At 34.2% G+C, this 16,437-nt stretch overlaps 1 protein-coding gene across 10 annotated transcripts in view; it reads right to left on the bottom strand.

Annotated features, from left to right (window-relative positions):
* Positions 1–16,437, bottom strand: part of LOC150108392 (uncharacterized) — a 628,716-nt gene that overhangs the window by 41,812 nt on the left and 570,467 nt on the right. Inside the window, exon 26 of one of the 10 annotated variants that reach the window (XM_090415801.1) lies at positions 3,253–7,122. The exons of the other annotated variants lie outside the window; for them this stretch is intronic. Within the exon in view, the coding sequence (XP_090271927.1) occupies positions 6,714–7,122 (409 nt within the window). The 3' untranslated portion in view covers positions 3,253–6,713. Of the gene's footprint in view, positions 1–3,252; positions 7,123–16,437 lie in introns of those variants that run through there. 10 annotated transcript variants of the gene reach the window in all.

Below are 16,437 nucleotides of genomic sequence, written 5' to 3'. Positions count from 1 at the left end.
GGGCTCTGCATTACAGCATACATTCCCCCTTTTTTCCAAGTGACTATTCCCACAAGAGGATACCCCTGTTAACAATCACCCTAACAACTCCAGTTTCCCTTTATCAATGCCCTAATTTATCCAGAGAACAACATTCTCTCCAGATGCCTATCCTCATTGAACTTCAGTTTGTCTCCATGTATAGCTCTCTTCTATCCTCAACTGGACTCCAGGCATCCACATAATCCAAGCCTCTCTTCTCCTCAACTTTGCATTATCATATCTGGGTAGAATGCCCATATCTTCCCTCTGACACTCTTGCTGTACAACCTCATGCATTAACCTCATATCTTGGACTCATGCAAACTGTGATGGATTTTTGTGGATAACCCAGATTTAAGTAAATTAGTTTAATGCTCAAAATTTTACAGGTTACAGCAAGATGAAAAATGGGCAACATTAATATGAGAAATATTACATTAGCAGTTTTTAGTGTATGTTAAACTTTCAAAATGTCACTGTCAAACTTAAAGAGGTTGGTATATGGTGGAGTGGAATCTAGGAGAATGATGGTGACTAGTACAGTACCTCAGGGTTTGGCTAGGGCCACTACTCTTTAATTTGTATATCAATGACATTGGGAAAGATTTAAGAGGGATATTCAGTTGTTTGCTGATGATGCAAACCCTAAATCATGTAGGATAATTTAAATAAATTGGCACTGTGGGAAAGGGTAATGATTGTCAATTTAATGTTGCAAAATGTAAGTTTATGTACTTTGGGTTGAAAAGGTTGCATATGATGTAGCATATTGATGGTATTGGATTGCAGGAAATTGATCAGGCTAGGGATTTGGGGATAGTGGCAGATAAAGAGTTGAAATTCAGAGGGCATATTGCAAAAGTTGGTAAAATAGTTCAATGAATTACTCGGATGTTGAAAAACATGCTAACAAGTAAAGATAAGGAGATTATTATCCCCCTTTATAAGGCTATGATTTGGTCCCATCTTGACTACTGCACATGGTGACAGGTTTGTGGAATACACCCAACAAGGATAGGTTGAAGGTTTGTGGGTTACAAAGTTTAGTTGACAGGCAGAAAGGAGGACACATGACAGAAACTTTTAAGATATTAAAGGAATTTTATAAAATTGATGCAAATGAAATTTTTCAATATATGACAAACAGAAAACTAAGGTCCATCTATCCATGGAAGTTGTGTAAGAGTGTGCAGATCAGGTTTTTGCATGGAGATTGGCAAGTGAGTGGAATGGATTGCCAGAATTGGTTGCGAGTCCCTGACAGTGATTTAAGGACAGGTATGGTAGGATTTGTGTGTATAATGGTTAATTTGGGTCTCCCATGATGAGTCTCCAGACTCCATGGAGATGCCATAAAATAATAATAATAATAAATATGTAGGAAGTTTTTTTTATTATTATTATTTTTTTTTTAAATTTTTTACCTTGGGTATATATTATGTTAAAGATACCATGCAATTTTAAAAGCTAGGTTTTTTTTTTTAATCCTTTTTCCCAAGTAAGCAAACTTGACTTTCCTTTCTAAGGAAAGTGATCAGATCTTGCTCCACTTTTACCATGAGTTGCACTACGTGCAGCCGCAAACTTGACTACTTGTCTGTTTGCTTACTTGGGAAAAAGGATTAAAAAACCTAGCTTTTAAAATTGCTTGGTATCTTTAACATAATAATAATAAATAACTGCAAATTTGTTTAAATTTGAGTGGCTGGACAAGTCTGTTGAAATGGCAATGGCAATGTCTAAAACAGCATATGAGTTTCACTTAGAAATATTTAGAAATGACAAGGACATCTAAATATTTGCTCTTATAGCAATAATTGTCATGCAAAAGTCAAGATCTTTTAACAAAGATGTTGTCCCCAATTTTAGGCATATCAAATTAAGAGTTTTTAGCTTGTGGCTATTATGAGCACAGGCTACTGCACATGTCGAGTATGAGACTGAAAACTTGGCAAGCAAAAATTAGAGGGCACATTGCTTAATTGTCATGGTCATACTGTCAATCGGTCCTCTAGGCAAGCTTTCTTCTGGCATTCTGTTCTTGCACTCCATGAATTACTGAATCTCTTTACTTCACATCTCCCATTGCTCTGATCCTTACTTGCTCATCTGCATCCCTCACTCTCTGTGTGTGTGTGTATCTCTTTCTTTCTTTCCCTTTCACTCTCACTTACCTGCCTTCCTGTCATCTCTCCATCCATTGCTCTTGCACTGTTTTGCCTTCTTCCCCCCCCCCTCTATCACTGCCACAGCCCTCTCTCACTTCCACTCTTTGCTTCACATCAATCTTCCCAGTCTCCTAATCTCCTCTTTTACACTTCTGAACTCATTCTTCATACGTTCCACTTCTTCTCTTAGTACCTTTATCTCTCTCTCTCTCCAACAACCTACTCTCACTCAACATTCACTGACCCAGTCATCACCATCCTCCAAATCTACTACACTTCCTAATGCTATATCCTCTTCCACATGATGCTCATCTATCTCAGCCTCAATCATGTTACTCACAATCACTGTTTCCTGATTTGTAATGCTGTAATGTTCAGTAGTTTGTTATTTATTTTCAATAGTTTGCTCATACAGAGCGAACAGAATTTATCATGTAATTTATTCTTTAATTTATCATTTAAAGAATTATTTGTTTATGTATATGATATAGACATATACACAGGGATATTTTCTACAGTCACTAATAAGTTGCACACTAAACACAGAATTTAAATAAAGAATTAAAATGGTGTTGGATCCTATTGCACCGGGAGCAGATTTCACTATAAGTAAAAAAAAATGCAAGCAAAAAAAAGGAAAAGAAAAAAAATTAAAAGGGAAAAAAAAAACATATTCATGTATTTTTTGTTTATATATTCTATGTAAATGCATGGGATATGTAAACAAAAAAGTAGCTTAGAAAGCATTAGTTATAAAGAGTAATGAAAACTCTTTTTGTAACATAAATGGATATAAATTTAAACAAGTAATGTAATGAAATTGTTATTCATGTGTTTTTAATAGTATGATTGATGTTGCATCAACAACAAAAGAGTATACAGATATATTTAGAAAAGTTTCTATTGTGTGTGTGTGCGTGTGTGTGTGTGTGTGAGAGAGAGAGAGAGAGAGAGAGAAAGAAAGAAAGAGAGAGAGATAGTAATTTAGAGTTTTTGTTAAATTCAAATATATAGTGCAGAAAATTAAAATGACACTTTTTTTTTTTAAACAGAAGCTCTTTATTATGGTTACTAAATAAAACTGATTAAATCATATTTATTGCTGCAATAATAGATGCTGTACTTAAAAAAAAATTGATTACACTATATTTTACAATAAAACTTAAAAAAATACAACAAATAAATATCTTATTTCAAAATTCCTTGATGAAGCATCCTGAGAAATAAATAAGTACCCACTCTATACTATATGAATCCAAGAACAACTGATTCTTATTAATTTAAGAATGGCTATATGTTAATGAAATAATTCATTTTTTTAAATATCATCACAGTTAACTTTGTATTAATTAACATACAGCAATTTAATAATAATTTGTCCTCACATTATAGCAAGGGCATAAAATCACATTTTGGAATATAAAATCAGAAAAAAAAAATTAAATTAGGATCTAAGTACAAAAATATTGAAACTGAAGTATAACTGAAAAACTTTATTGCAGTCTAATGTTGGCAATAGTATTTGCATAATTAAATGGTCATTTCTATATTTATCTGTCATTCCTGGCACATGGAGCATATTAGACACAGTGATGATGTAGGTCCACATTCTAACATATTTTAATTTTATTTGAAATATGTTTTTCATTTGGGCTGAAAGACTTATCTAACTACTCTTAAACTGATAGATTTCTATATTTCTATACTTATATTGCAATGACTGTACATCATATTGCTGCTATGATAAAAAGCATTTTGACATCTAGAGATAAGGGAGAAGCTGAAGACTGGTATAGGTATATCTCGCTGCATTATGTTAGTTACAAGGCCTATGGCTGCTCACCCACACTGCACATTAGGGTCAGAATTCTTGTCAGTACACAAGAATTCCATTCATGTGTACTGATAACTTGCAATTACTAAACAATGAAACTCCCGTGTAATAATACTTTAACTGAGTGCTGTTTCAAGCTGTTGTGACATCCCTTCTGTAGATGAATTTACTGGTCAGTCAGCAGCATCGTTTATCTGGCATGGAGTGGAAATGTCTTTACCCACTGTAATGCACAGAAGTGGATGAGAATGAGTTGAGGGCCTTAATTACTCCCTTTTGGAGTGCTTCCATAGTGCAATTAGAAGAATGATGGTACATTGCACCCTTCGATTGGAAAAGACCTAAGTTCGATCTCATTGTGACGAGAGGAGTCTTTATATATGGTTTTTTTTCAGTTTGAAGGGGAGTTAGTTTATCTCATATGGAGGTAGCAGGGTTTTCCCCTCATGGAAACTCAGGTTTTTCATCCTGCATATACACAAAAAAATACTAGTGGTGGTGATGGGAAGTAGATGGCATTGGTATAAGTGATGACAATTGTGGCAGTTTGCTGTAGTTGGGGGATTAAGTGGTGGATACATGAGTTGTAGAGTAGGTGCCTTCCCTCGATGAGTCTTTGGACTCTTTGGAGGTGCCACGTAATAATAATAATGAAGTGATGGTACCTCTATATAAGCAACCTATTTGAGCACACATGGACTACTGTGCTCAAAATTGGTCATATGGTTTTCATCATGATGTGGAAACACTAGAGAGGATCCAAAGGTGAATAACCAAAGTGATATCGGAACTTTGATACCAGATCAATACAGAAGGTATGATAAAAAAGAGCAGACAGTAAGATGGGAAGAATGAGAAACATCCCTGAAAGTTGTATAAAGATGTGGTGAAGAAGGGTGTGAGGAATAGATTTTTTTATATGGAGAACTGTTTTTTAATATGGAGAACACACTGCCAGAGTGAATGCAGGGCGTGTAAACGATTTCAAAGTTCAATATGATGTACATGTTGTTGGTCGAGTAGGTCTCCCACAATGAGTCTACTGACATCATGGAGGTTACTGTAATAATAATAATATATATTATACATTTGTGGGTGAGAAGATGAATAATGTTACCCTTATATGAAACTCTATGGTTCTCTTTTCTCCACAAAATGTTTGGATTGTCTCAATTAGGAAAGGTGGCAATGGCAATCACAGGGAACAATGCCAGGTAGGGAAAGATGAAATTGTTTATCTTTGGAAGGAGCCCATTAGGAGAGTTTGTTGATCAGAAAAAAATAATCCTCAAGAAATACAACCTAGTGCCTACCTTTTTTCTTATCAACAAACTTTCCTCATGGTTTCTTTCTTCTAAAGAATAACCAATCTCTCTTTCCCTATCTGGCATCTACAAAGTTCTCTGTGATTGCCACTGCCACCTCTCCTATTTTGGACAAACTGGACAATTTTGTGGAGAAAAGATCAGAAGAATACCAATCTTACATCATTAATAAGAAATTTGACCTAGTACAGCATGGAACTGACATTGACCACAAAAACTTCTGGTTTAGAATGCACTTATTCCACTGATGCTATTTCAAGTTCTAATGTTTATTTAAGGAGAGTGCTGAAGCTTTGTTGTATCATCCTAATTTAAATAAGAAGAAGTGACTCTCCTTGTTAAACATCTGGAAAAATCTCATTCTCATCAGATATCAAAGTTTTTTTTTTTCTTAAGTTTATATCAATTATTACATCTCACTCATTGCACTGTCCTTTTTGCCATCACGTGGCTTGTACTGTTTTTAAATAATCCATTGTTAATGTTCTACTTTGTACTTGCTACTGACCTGCTTGTCTGCCGCTGATGATGAACTTTTGCATTTGTATTTTAATTGTTTCATTTATCTTTGTGTCGACATATAACCTACTGTCATCATTATGACACAAGTACCTTTTAAACATCAATAATCTGAGAAACACATGTCAAATACTGTAGCCTATTTACAATCTGTTAATCCATTTTTTTCTTATGTTATCTGACATATAATTTTAATTTGTAAAACTTTGCCTTTAAAATGGTCCAACTGAAACCAAAATAGATAGAACTTTAACTTTTAATAGAGATTCTGAATATCAAATCATTAAATTCTATCCATCCAACTAATTATCTAAACTAAATTGATCTGACTGAAACCAAAATTAAACTACCTGGACATATCTGTATGTACATCTTAAATATAATGCCAAATTTTACTAAATTCCATCCAGATAAGGCAGAGTTACTGCAATATAAGTTCAACATTTTTGCTTTCTTGTGTCTTGCAAATGGTTTGATTGAAATCAATATTGAAGGTGACTGAAGAAATTTTTGTAAGCATTCCAAGTGCCAAATTTCAGTAACATATGTACAGAGACAAACAAAATTATTCTACCAGATGCTTATGCATTTTGCATAATGTACCTAAAAATGTCAAAAGAGTACAAAAAGGAGTAAAAAATGAATTTTTTTTTATAAGTTGAATATTTTTTTTAGATTTTTTCACTGGCACATATCATAGCTTAATTATTATACATATGTATATATATATGTGTGTGTGTTTTAATTTGACCTTGTAAAACAGAAAAAAAAAAGTGAATTTTAATGAGGTAAAAATGTGCTAAGTTTTCTGCTCATTATCCTTTAGTCCAAGAAAGAAGTGGTAATTTAAAATTCGTAACCAGTAACAAATATATAGAGTTTTGCTACTGCATTACCACCAAAAAGACCATTGTGATACATTTTCATAGTTAACTCAAGTTCTATTTCCTGGGGTCCTGGAATTGATCTGGCCAGAGAAATCATGGCTTCATTAAATGATGTTATTCGGAGATGGAAGTAATCACGAGTTGCTGGGGTAATTCCTTCAGGAGCGCGAGAATCTTTAAGTTTAAGATCAAACTGCACAGCTGTTATTGTAAATCTTGGACCCCTCATGGTAAAAAGATCCCGTCGACCAGATGGAGGGATTCGCATGTTAGAAACAAAGGTGATGTAGTTATAAGAAAATGACAAAGGTTTATTCAGACATTCTGTATCACCTTTTTGGCACTCCAGAGTACTTCTCTTGCAACGACTGAAAGAGATGGGAATAGGAATTCATTAAGAAATCTGCATTGAACAATACAACTGAAATTATATCTATTACATTTATAAAAATGAAGGAGGACATTTTTTTAAGCGAAATTATAGAAAACAACAGATATGAATTAAAAATAAAATCTTAATTCTATTTAAATAATAACTGCAAAAGAAGGTCATTTTCCTTATATGCAGATTTCTTAACATGCCATCCCTTCTCTGCAGTCATAAACACATATCCTGTTTAACAGCTACTCTTATATTTAAATGTGTATCTGTAGAGTACAATGTCTTACTCTGGGAAGTGTACTTAATTCACTACACCTTTTATCATATTTCTTTAAATTTGGTCATGTTTGTATGTGTATACACATACATACATACATACATGCATATATATGTTCAATAATTTTAATGACTTAAAACACCGAGATAATCAAGAATAAAAGTCTAATAAGACACAACTAGTTTTGTTGGTAAGCCAACTTCATTAGGTGTCAAAGCACAAAGGTATATATACAAAAAGACTGACAGAAACATTACACACTTATAACAACAGACTCCAATTCAAAACAGTAGTTAAGTTTGAATTGGAGTCTGCGCTTCAGTTCTAGCTCCATTTGTATGCGTACGTGTGATCTCGTGAGAACGCCAATACTGAATAGCAGAGCTATGAGAGTCTGGTAAATTGTAACTAAGGTTGCTATTCATGTGGGTAGAATCAAGGACGATTTCTTTTGACTCCAGGATATCGTCTTTCAAGTTCATCGTAACATTTGTGAATATTAGAAGTTAGATTCCAGTCTATTTGGTGTTGGTGGCCTTCGTCAGAGTTTACAGAAAACAAGATGTGGCTGGCGAGGGTGCTGGCTCATATTCTATCATAAGAGATGTCTCTTTTGTGCTCTTCAAGATGGAGAAAGACTGAAAAACGTGATTCTCTACTTTATCATCAGATCTATCCTTAGTCAGCCTAAAGAAAAATATCACCATCTTCATTTTCCAGGAGTATACAGAATTATTTGTAGTTGTGGTAAACCATATTACAGACAAACTGATAAATCAATCTTTCTCCGTCTTGAAGAGCACAAAAGAGACATCTCTTATAATAGAATACGAGACAGCACCCTCACCAGAACAAGACGTGGCTGGCAAGGGCGCTGCCTTGTATTCTCTGCAAACTCTGATGAAGGCCACCAACACCAAATAGACTGGAATCTAACTTCTAATATTCACAAATGTTACAATGTATCCTGGACTCAAAAGAAATCATCCTCGATTCTGCTCACATGAATAGCAACTTTAGTTACAATTTACCAGACTCTAATAGCTCTGCTATTCAGTATTGGCGTTCTCGCGAGATCACATGCACACTTACATACATACATACATACATACATATATATATATATATATATATATATATATGTGTGTGTGTGTGTGTGTGTGTGTGTGTGTGTGTGTGTGTGTGATGAAAAAGCTTTAATGACTGATACTGAGAGAAAAAAAGATGACATGGTATATTTGAAAAAATACTATAGTTTACTAGTTTCATTGAATAGATCAACATCTTCAGGTAGCACAATCAAAGAAATATATAAAGAATTACAGAGACTTAAAATTGTAATAACAGAACAAGTACAAAAAAGAGTAACGTGTTTGAAAACAAAAAGCGAACTTGAGTTCCAAACAAATGTAAACTATGCACTGTCGCGAGTGCGGCAATACTGAACAGAGGCAACGTATGCATCAGAGAAATTGAAACTTAGGCTGTTATTGATATGAGAAGAATCTAGAGAAATTTCTCTAGATTTGACAATCTTTCTCTCGAGTTCATCATGGCACACATGGATGTTAGAAATTTGAGTCCAGTTCACAATGTGTTGGCTGCCTTTGTCTGAGTTAACTGAAAAGAGAATGTGGCTAGAGAGAGCGCTGGCTCTAGTCCTGTTATAGGAGATATCTCTACGGTGTTCTTCCAAACATAGAAGGATGGATTTAGCAGTCTGGCCATAGTATAGCCTTCCACAATCACATAAAATCTTGTACACTCCTGGAAACTGAGTTGGAAGATGTTTCTCTTTAGGTTTACTAAGTATTGAACGAAGTTTTGGGAGCGTAGTGAAGCAAGTTCTGAAGTTAAACTTCTTGAGAATTTTTGCCAGTTTTGGTGAAAGAGAGCTGATGTAAGGCAAAGAGATGAAGGCTCTGGGGGAAGAGGGATCTTCAGAAGTAGTTGAGTGACTTGGGGAAAGAAATTTGTCAATTTTCCTAGGAGAGAAACCATCATTAATAAAAAACTTTTTAAGAAAAAGGAGTTCATTTTCAATTTCTGTTTCTTCTGTAAGTAAAGATGCTCGGTGAGCAAAATCTCTCCTAGGAAAATTGACAAATTTCTTTCCCCGAGTCACTGAACTACTTCTGAAGATCCCTCTTTCCCCAGAGCCTTCATCTCTTTGCCTTACATCAGCTCTCTTTCACCAAAACTAGCAAAAATTCTCAAGAAGTTTAACTTCAGAACTTGCTTCACTACGCTCCCAAAACTTCGTTCGATACTTAGTAAACCTAAAGAGAAACATCTTCCAACTCAGTTTCCAGGAGTGTACAAGATTTTACGTGATTGTGGAAGGCCATACTATGGCCAGACTGCTAAATCCATCCTTCTATGTTTGGAAGAACACCGTAGAGATATCTCCTATAACAGGACTAAAGCCAGCACTCTCTCTAGCCACATTCTTTTTTCAGTTAGCTCAGACAAAGGCCGCCAACACATTGTGAACTGGACACAAACTTCTAACATCCATGTGTGCTATGATGAACTCGAGAGAAAGATTGTCGAATCTAGAGCAATTTCTCTAGGTTCTTCTCATATCAATAACAGCTTAAGTTTCAATCTCTCTGACGCACATGTTGCGTCTGTTCAGTATTGGCACACTTGCGACAGCATGTAGTATACGTTTGTTTGGAACTCAAGCCCGCTTTTTGTTTTCAAACACACTACTGTCTTTTTTTGTACTTGTTCTGTTATTACAATTTTAAGTCTCTGTAATTCTTTATATATTTTTTTCATTGCGATACCTGAAGATGTTGATCTATTCAATGAAACTAGTAAACTAGTAGTATCTTTTCAAATATACCATGTCATCTTTTTTTCTCTCGGTATCAGTCATTAAAACTTTTTCATAATATTCTGAGTAAAAATGAATTCTGAAAAAAAAAAAAAATATATATATATATATATAGAGAGAGAGAGAGAGAAGCATAGGCAAAGCAGAGGATGAGTAGGTTAACTGACACTTTGGATATGAGAAGTAAATGAGCGTGTGAAAGAGAAAAAATGGCAGTTATAGGGACCATTGATTTAGATAGACAGAAGGGAATGTGAGGAGGGATTACAGAAATTGTTAACTGAAGTAAAAAATAACAGTGGGTGTATGTGTATTAGTGTGCTAAGACCAGTAGTCAACATGTTGCCCAATTAGAGCAGTAAGAAGTTGAGACAATGAACAATGATCATGAATTATATGTTGGCAGAGCAATGCAAGGAGAAAGGAGTGCAGTTTGTAAAAGTATTGGATGAATTTGAGAGATGGAAGGAACTGCATAAGAAAGATATGGATTGTTATTATTTTTTTATTATTATTATTACGGGTAACTCCAAGGAGTCTTAGACTCGAGGGAGGCCCTAAATATCAAGTTAAGAACTATCCAACATTTGCACAGTATCTATCATACTTTGCTTTGAACTCATTCATAGTCATGGCACCCACAACAGACTCTGGCAACCTATTTCACTCATTCACTACTCTTCAAGCAAAAAGCGTAGTTCTACCACCCTTGCTAACTACACTCTTACTTTGTTTCCATGGATGGTCCTAGTTCTCCCACCACCACACTTGTTCTGAATAATTTCCTCTGAATTAATCTTGCAAAAACTCTTCAGTAATTTGTATATCTCAATCATATCACCCATTTTATGCCTATCAACCAGTTTCTATAAGGTTCAAATAGAAATCTTCGACCAGTTCTCATAAGGTTCATTCCATAGACCTGCTACCATTTTGGTCACTATCCAAATTATCCTGCAAAATTTTCACATCATCTGTATTAACTATTTCTTTACCCAACTTTGCATCACTGGTAAATAACTGAACAGTTCCTATTTAGAAATACTTTCCTATATCGTTAATGAACAAATTAAACAGTAGCAGTCCAAGAACAGAACCCTAAATGCATGCCACTAGTCAAAGACCTTCTTTTGGACTCTACTCCTGAATAAACTACTCTCTGATATCTCTCTATCAACCACCCTCCTATCCATCTTACCAACCCTACAGATCACCTTGAACAGATTTGGTGTGTCAACTGGAGAGGCTGCTGTTGCTGAAGAAAGAGGAGCGAATGAAAGATCTGAAGAAGTAAGAGGTTATGTAAAAAAAAGCAGAAGAGTAGTGCGAGACTAGCAAGACACGAGAATGAAAGAACAGGGAAGGAAAGATAGACATGGAGACACACACACACACTGTAAAGTGATTGGATATTGAAAGCAACAGTGAATGTGTGTATGAAGGTACAAGGAGAGAACATGGGTCTGGGGGGAGGAAATACAGGATTAGTGATGATAAAGAGTAGGAGCAAAAGTCAGGTGTGGAGAAGTCATAGAGATGTAATGGATGAGTAGGACTGGTTATAGACCCAAAAATGAGTTACTGAGCCATGAAGAGATAAAGCAGATGAAGTTGTTGCACTGATTGATTTCATCATTTTCTTCTTCCTTTTCAGTAATAGGCCTAGTGGCCTGTTATCTTCCTATCTTTTCAAAGGCCATCCTCTATTCCTTCTCCCTTTAGGTCGATATCTCTGTATCTCTCTCTGGGGGAGTCTTCTTTCACCCATTCCTTCTATATGTTGTCTCCATCTCTCTCTCTCTCTCTCTAAAGATCGATGTATTCTAAGACAGGTACCACCTCAAGTTCCTTTAAGATATTACTATTTCTTTTGAAGTCGAGTCTATTGTATTCAGCTCTTTTGTGCACAAATTTCATTTCAGAGCTTATCAGTCTTTTTCTATCTGCTTGATTTAAGATCCATATGTAGGGATAGATCTTGCTATTGAGTTATGGATTCTTATTCTTGTTTTCTTGCTTATTACATTGGATTGAATATATTATCTGATTAATAGTCTTTATTCCTATATAATTGGTTATTTTATGTTCAGGGGTGCGTCAGTAGTATCCGGCACCTGTGTGCAAAACTTTAGTTGGCACCCCTATACCCCTCCACCCAATAAAAAAACACTTTATAAAAACGTTATTTTAATATTTGATGCCAATAAAGTGAGTATTTCATTTTGAATTTTATCTCCTAAATAGGAGGGCATATTTTTAAAGTCAGGATCATTAGCTGCACATCGGTTGTGTTCCGATATAAAAGGATCAAACTTTTCTAACATCTCAATGAATTTTAAAAAATTGCCATTGTTGCGATCGTAAAGTTTATTACTTTTACCGCAAAGAGCTAGATCTTGTTTGCCTAAAAACTGTACTACAAAAATTATTCTTTTTATAACTTTATAACAACCTTTCCTTTTATTATCTAAAACTGTTTGTTGCAAATGATCAATACAAGTTTTATTTTTTAAGGATGTAATTAATTCTGTCCATTTTTTGTAATTGTTCAAATGATTTAAATTTTTCTCATGATGATTCAGGTACATTGCAAGATATGGCCTATATTCTGCTGATAACAGCAGAATATAGAATAAAGTTAAAAACTGCAGCAGATTTTCTTATATATGTTTAAAGCAAATGCGAGTGTGAACAAGATTAAACAAATTCAAACGCCCGTCTCCTGTAAACAGTCAACTCACACAAGTTCAAGTTTTTTACTTTTTTACACTAAACTACTTGTTAGAACTGGGATCAGAATAAAATAAGATCTTAAGGAATAATAACAAATAAGTGATTATAAATAATTTGTTTAAGACAATCTATAAAATATAATTAAAATTTAACCAAAAATGTAATTTTTTTTATATAATTAATGAATAATATTTTTTTAAAGTATTTCCTCCTTGCCTGAAATCTTTGGCACCTTTACTATCCTGGCCCCTGTGTGCATTGCACATATTGCCAGCATGCCCCTGTTTATATTGTATGTCTTTTTCTCTTTCATGAGATAAGTGGTAGCCTAGATATTTGAATGTATTAACCTGTTCTATAATATCATCATTGATGCAAATTTTGCTTCTAATTGGGTCCCGGCCTTTAAATGACTTTGGTTTTTGGAAGTGGAGATTTCCATATCGTATGCTTTTGCTATTACATTTAATGAAAAGGCTGCTTGCTGCAATGAATCTTTGTTATTTTCAATTAGAATCTGATTATCGGCAAATAAAATTGTGTCGATGTTGGTGCAATCATCTATTTGAATGCCAAAACTGGTTGTTCCCTTCTCCCCCCCCCCACTCTGTTATAATATTATTAATATAAATATTAAAGAGGAGTGGCGATAGACCATATCCTTGTTGGACACTTGCATTTATGTCCTATGATTCAGATTTTTGTGCAACTATCTTGATTTTAATTTGCTTGTTGTTATATATATATATTGAAAATTGCTTTAATTAACTGGTTTGGAATGTTTTCATCTCTTAAAATTTCCAGTAGCTTATTACAATTGACTTTATCAAAAGTCTTTTTATAATCGATGAATAATAATATATAGGTCTCTAAATTGAATTTTCTTCTTTTTTCTCTCAAAAGCTTGAGGGTGAAAAAGGCATCAGTGCAGGATCTGCCTTTATGGAACTATTTTGTTCCTCTCCAGAAATATTTTCATAATATTTGTTTAATTTATTCTTTAAGAAACTTGAGTATGTTTTATATTCAGTATTTAAAAGACTAATGCCTCTATAGTTTGACATTCATTAATATTGCCTTTTTTGAAGATGGGGATGACCATAGCATTTTGCTAGTTTTCTGGTGGATCTTATTCATGAATTCTATTAATGCATATCTGAAGTTGTCTCCAGAACATTTGAAAAGTTCCTTAATGATACCATCTTTTCCTTGGCTACTATGGTTCTTGCATTGTTTGACTCTAAATCTTCAAGATTAAAGGAGTCTGTTGAATTATTTACAGATAATGGTTCTGAGAGTGAGTTGTCATCAATTGTTTCTTTATAGTATTTAAGCCAGTCCTTCAAAGATATGGTATTGATTTTGATTGATTCTCTAAGGCTATTAGGATCTTATTCATGAATTCTATTAATGCATATCTGAATCATATTGTTTTGGTTTATCCAAAACAATATGGATAAACCTCGTTTGAGGTTTATCCATATTGTTTTCTAGATTGGTAACAAAATTGTTCCATTAAACTCCATGTCTTTTAAGGGTTTATTTTTTTGCTATTATTCTTTTATGTTTATATTCAATTTCATCTTCTATTTTGTTTGAGCTTAACCATTTTTTTATAGGCCTTCCTCTTTTCATCTATGATTTTCCTGATTTCTGGGTCCCAGTTACAAACACCTTTTTTTTTTTTTCCCAATTGTTTATTCTTTCCTATGATTTCTCAGCTGAATCTCAAAATATTGCAGAGATGATTCCACTCTTCATTACTAGATTCATCTGAAGGTAGTTCCTGTAATTTTTCATTTAATTTTTGTTGATATAGTTTTCTTTTATTGGAGTCAAATAATGAGCTGACTTTGAACCTTAGCTCTCAGTTGTCTAATGGATACTGGTGGAGGGGAGAGAATATTTTGATCCTCTTGCTATGTGAATTTATGGATGTTTTTGTGGTTGAACACTGCATTCATCATTCTTAGATTATTATAGATAGAGAAGTTGATTAATCTTTGGTCATTTCCATGTTTTACTAATTCTACAAAATTTTCAACATGATTTTGGTTTTTCATATTGCCTATGTGAGCATTTAAATCACCCAACAGTAATAACATGTTATTTTTGTTTATTTTGGAGCTGGTTATACTGTAGATGTCTAAACTTATTCATGTTAGGATTCAAATTAGCTTATTCATGAGAAGAGAAGACTCTTCTCTCCCCTTCTCCAGAGCACATAATCCAAGAACTGTGAGATATCCTATATTAAGTTTCAATCTGAGTTGTAATGTTCTTTCCTTCTAATATTTATAGTTAATGATATTGTCTTTAAAGGATTTCTGAATCATGATTGATACTCCTGCTCTTGCTTTCTGATCCTCTTGTACCCTCACTATAGATATATATGTAGTTATCAGTTTCTTAGGATCCCAGATTTTTCTTTTTTGTTTCAGTCAATACTGCTATTTTCATTTTCTTTTGATATAGAATTTCATCTATTTGATTTTCTTTGTAAGATAAACTTCTTACAGTCCAGGTAGCAAAATTAGTGATAATCTTTCTCCAATCAGTACCTTTAGCTGGTCTAGGGTCATTTCCATTTTTAGTGGTCCTTGAATTCTTTCTTTGAGATGTGAAAGTAATTAAAATATTTTGTGAATTGGTTACGAGCCAAAGCGCAAGGTGTCCAATGACAGGGCTGCTGTTTCTGACTGTTGGACCACCCCACCCGTAGTCCTCGAATACTCTAATAGCATTGGGGAGAAGAAGCAAGAAGAAAAGAAAGAGGGAAAGATAGAAGGGGAGGAACCAGTCTACAGATAATATAACAGATGTATATTATACAAAGTAAGGCATGGTCCAACATCAGGTACCTTGGGTTTGCCACTCCTGTACTCACTAAAGTGAGCCCTTGAGGGTATTGAGTTCATTTACCTGAAAATTGTGGGCACAAGTGAATCATGATTGTATGAATATGATATACTGATGGAAATAGGGATGGAATGGTATAATGTTTATTATGATGATAGGAAAGGAAAGAAAGGAAGGTTGGGAGAAAGAATGCTGTTAAGGATTGCAGAGAAATTCTCTTCACATAATGAAGATGAAAGGGCAGAAGGGGAAGCAGCAACAGTGGTTTGAGGCTGCACGATATTTAGTTGGATATTGCAAAATGGAGGGTAGTAACAAGAAAATATATGTAAATTGGCTTAGCAAACAAGAGAAGAAAGATCAGTAGGCATGATTTTAATTATAACACTGTAGACTGGAATGAAAAGAGAGTTTGTTATATTTTAATTCTATAGCATGCTACTGCAAGCATATTGGGATTCCATTGTAATCATGCACCCTAACTGTATGTTATTTCTAGTATTGTTTGAATTACTATATTGAGGATGTCCCAAGATACTTGGGATGAAATATTTACATATTAAAAACTTATCACTGTGGTTAGTACTTGT

Source organism: Typopeltis vanoorti, chromosome 3, assembly GCF_054136105.1.
Source record: "Typopeltis vanoorti isolate ZY-2024b chromosome 3, IOZ_Tvanoo_1.0, whole genome shotgun sequence".
Classification (NCBI taxonomy): Eukaryota; Metazoa; Arthropoda; class Arachnida; order Uropygi; family Thelyphonidae; genus Typopeltis; species Typopeltis vanoorti.
Note: the sequence above shows the minus strand (reverse complement) of the source record. Positions and strands in the feature narration are given on the sequence as shown.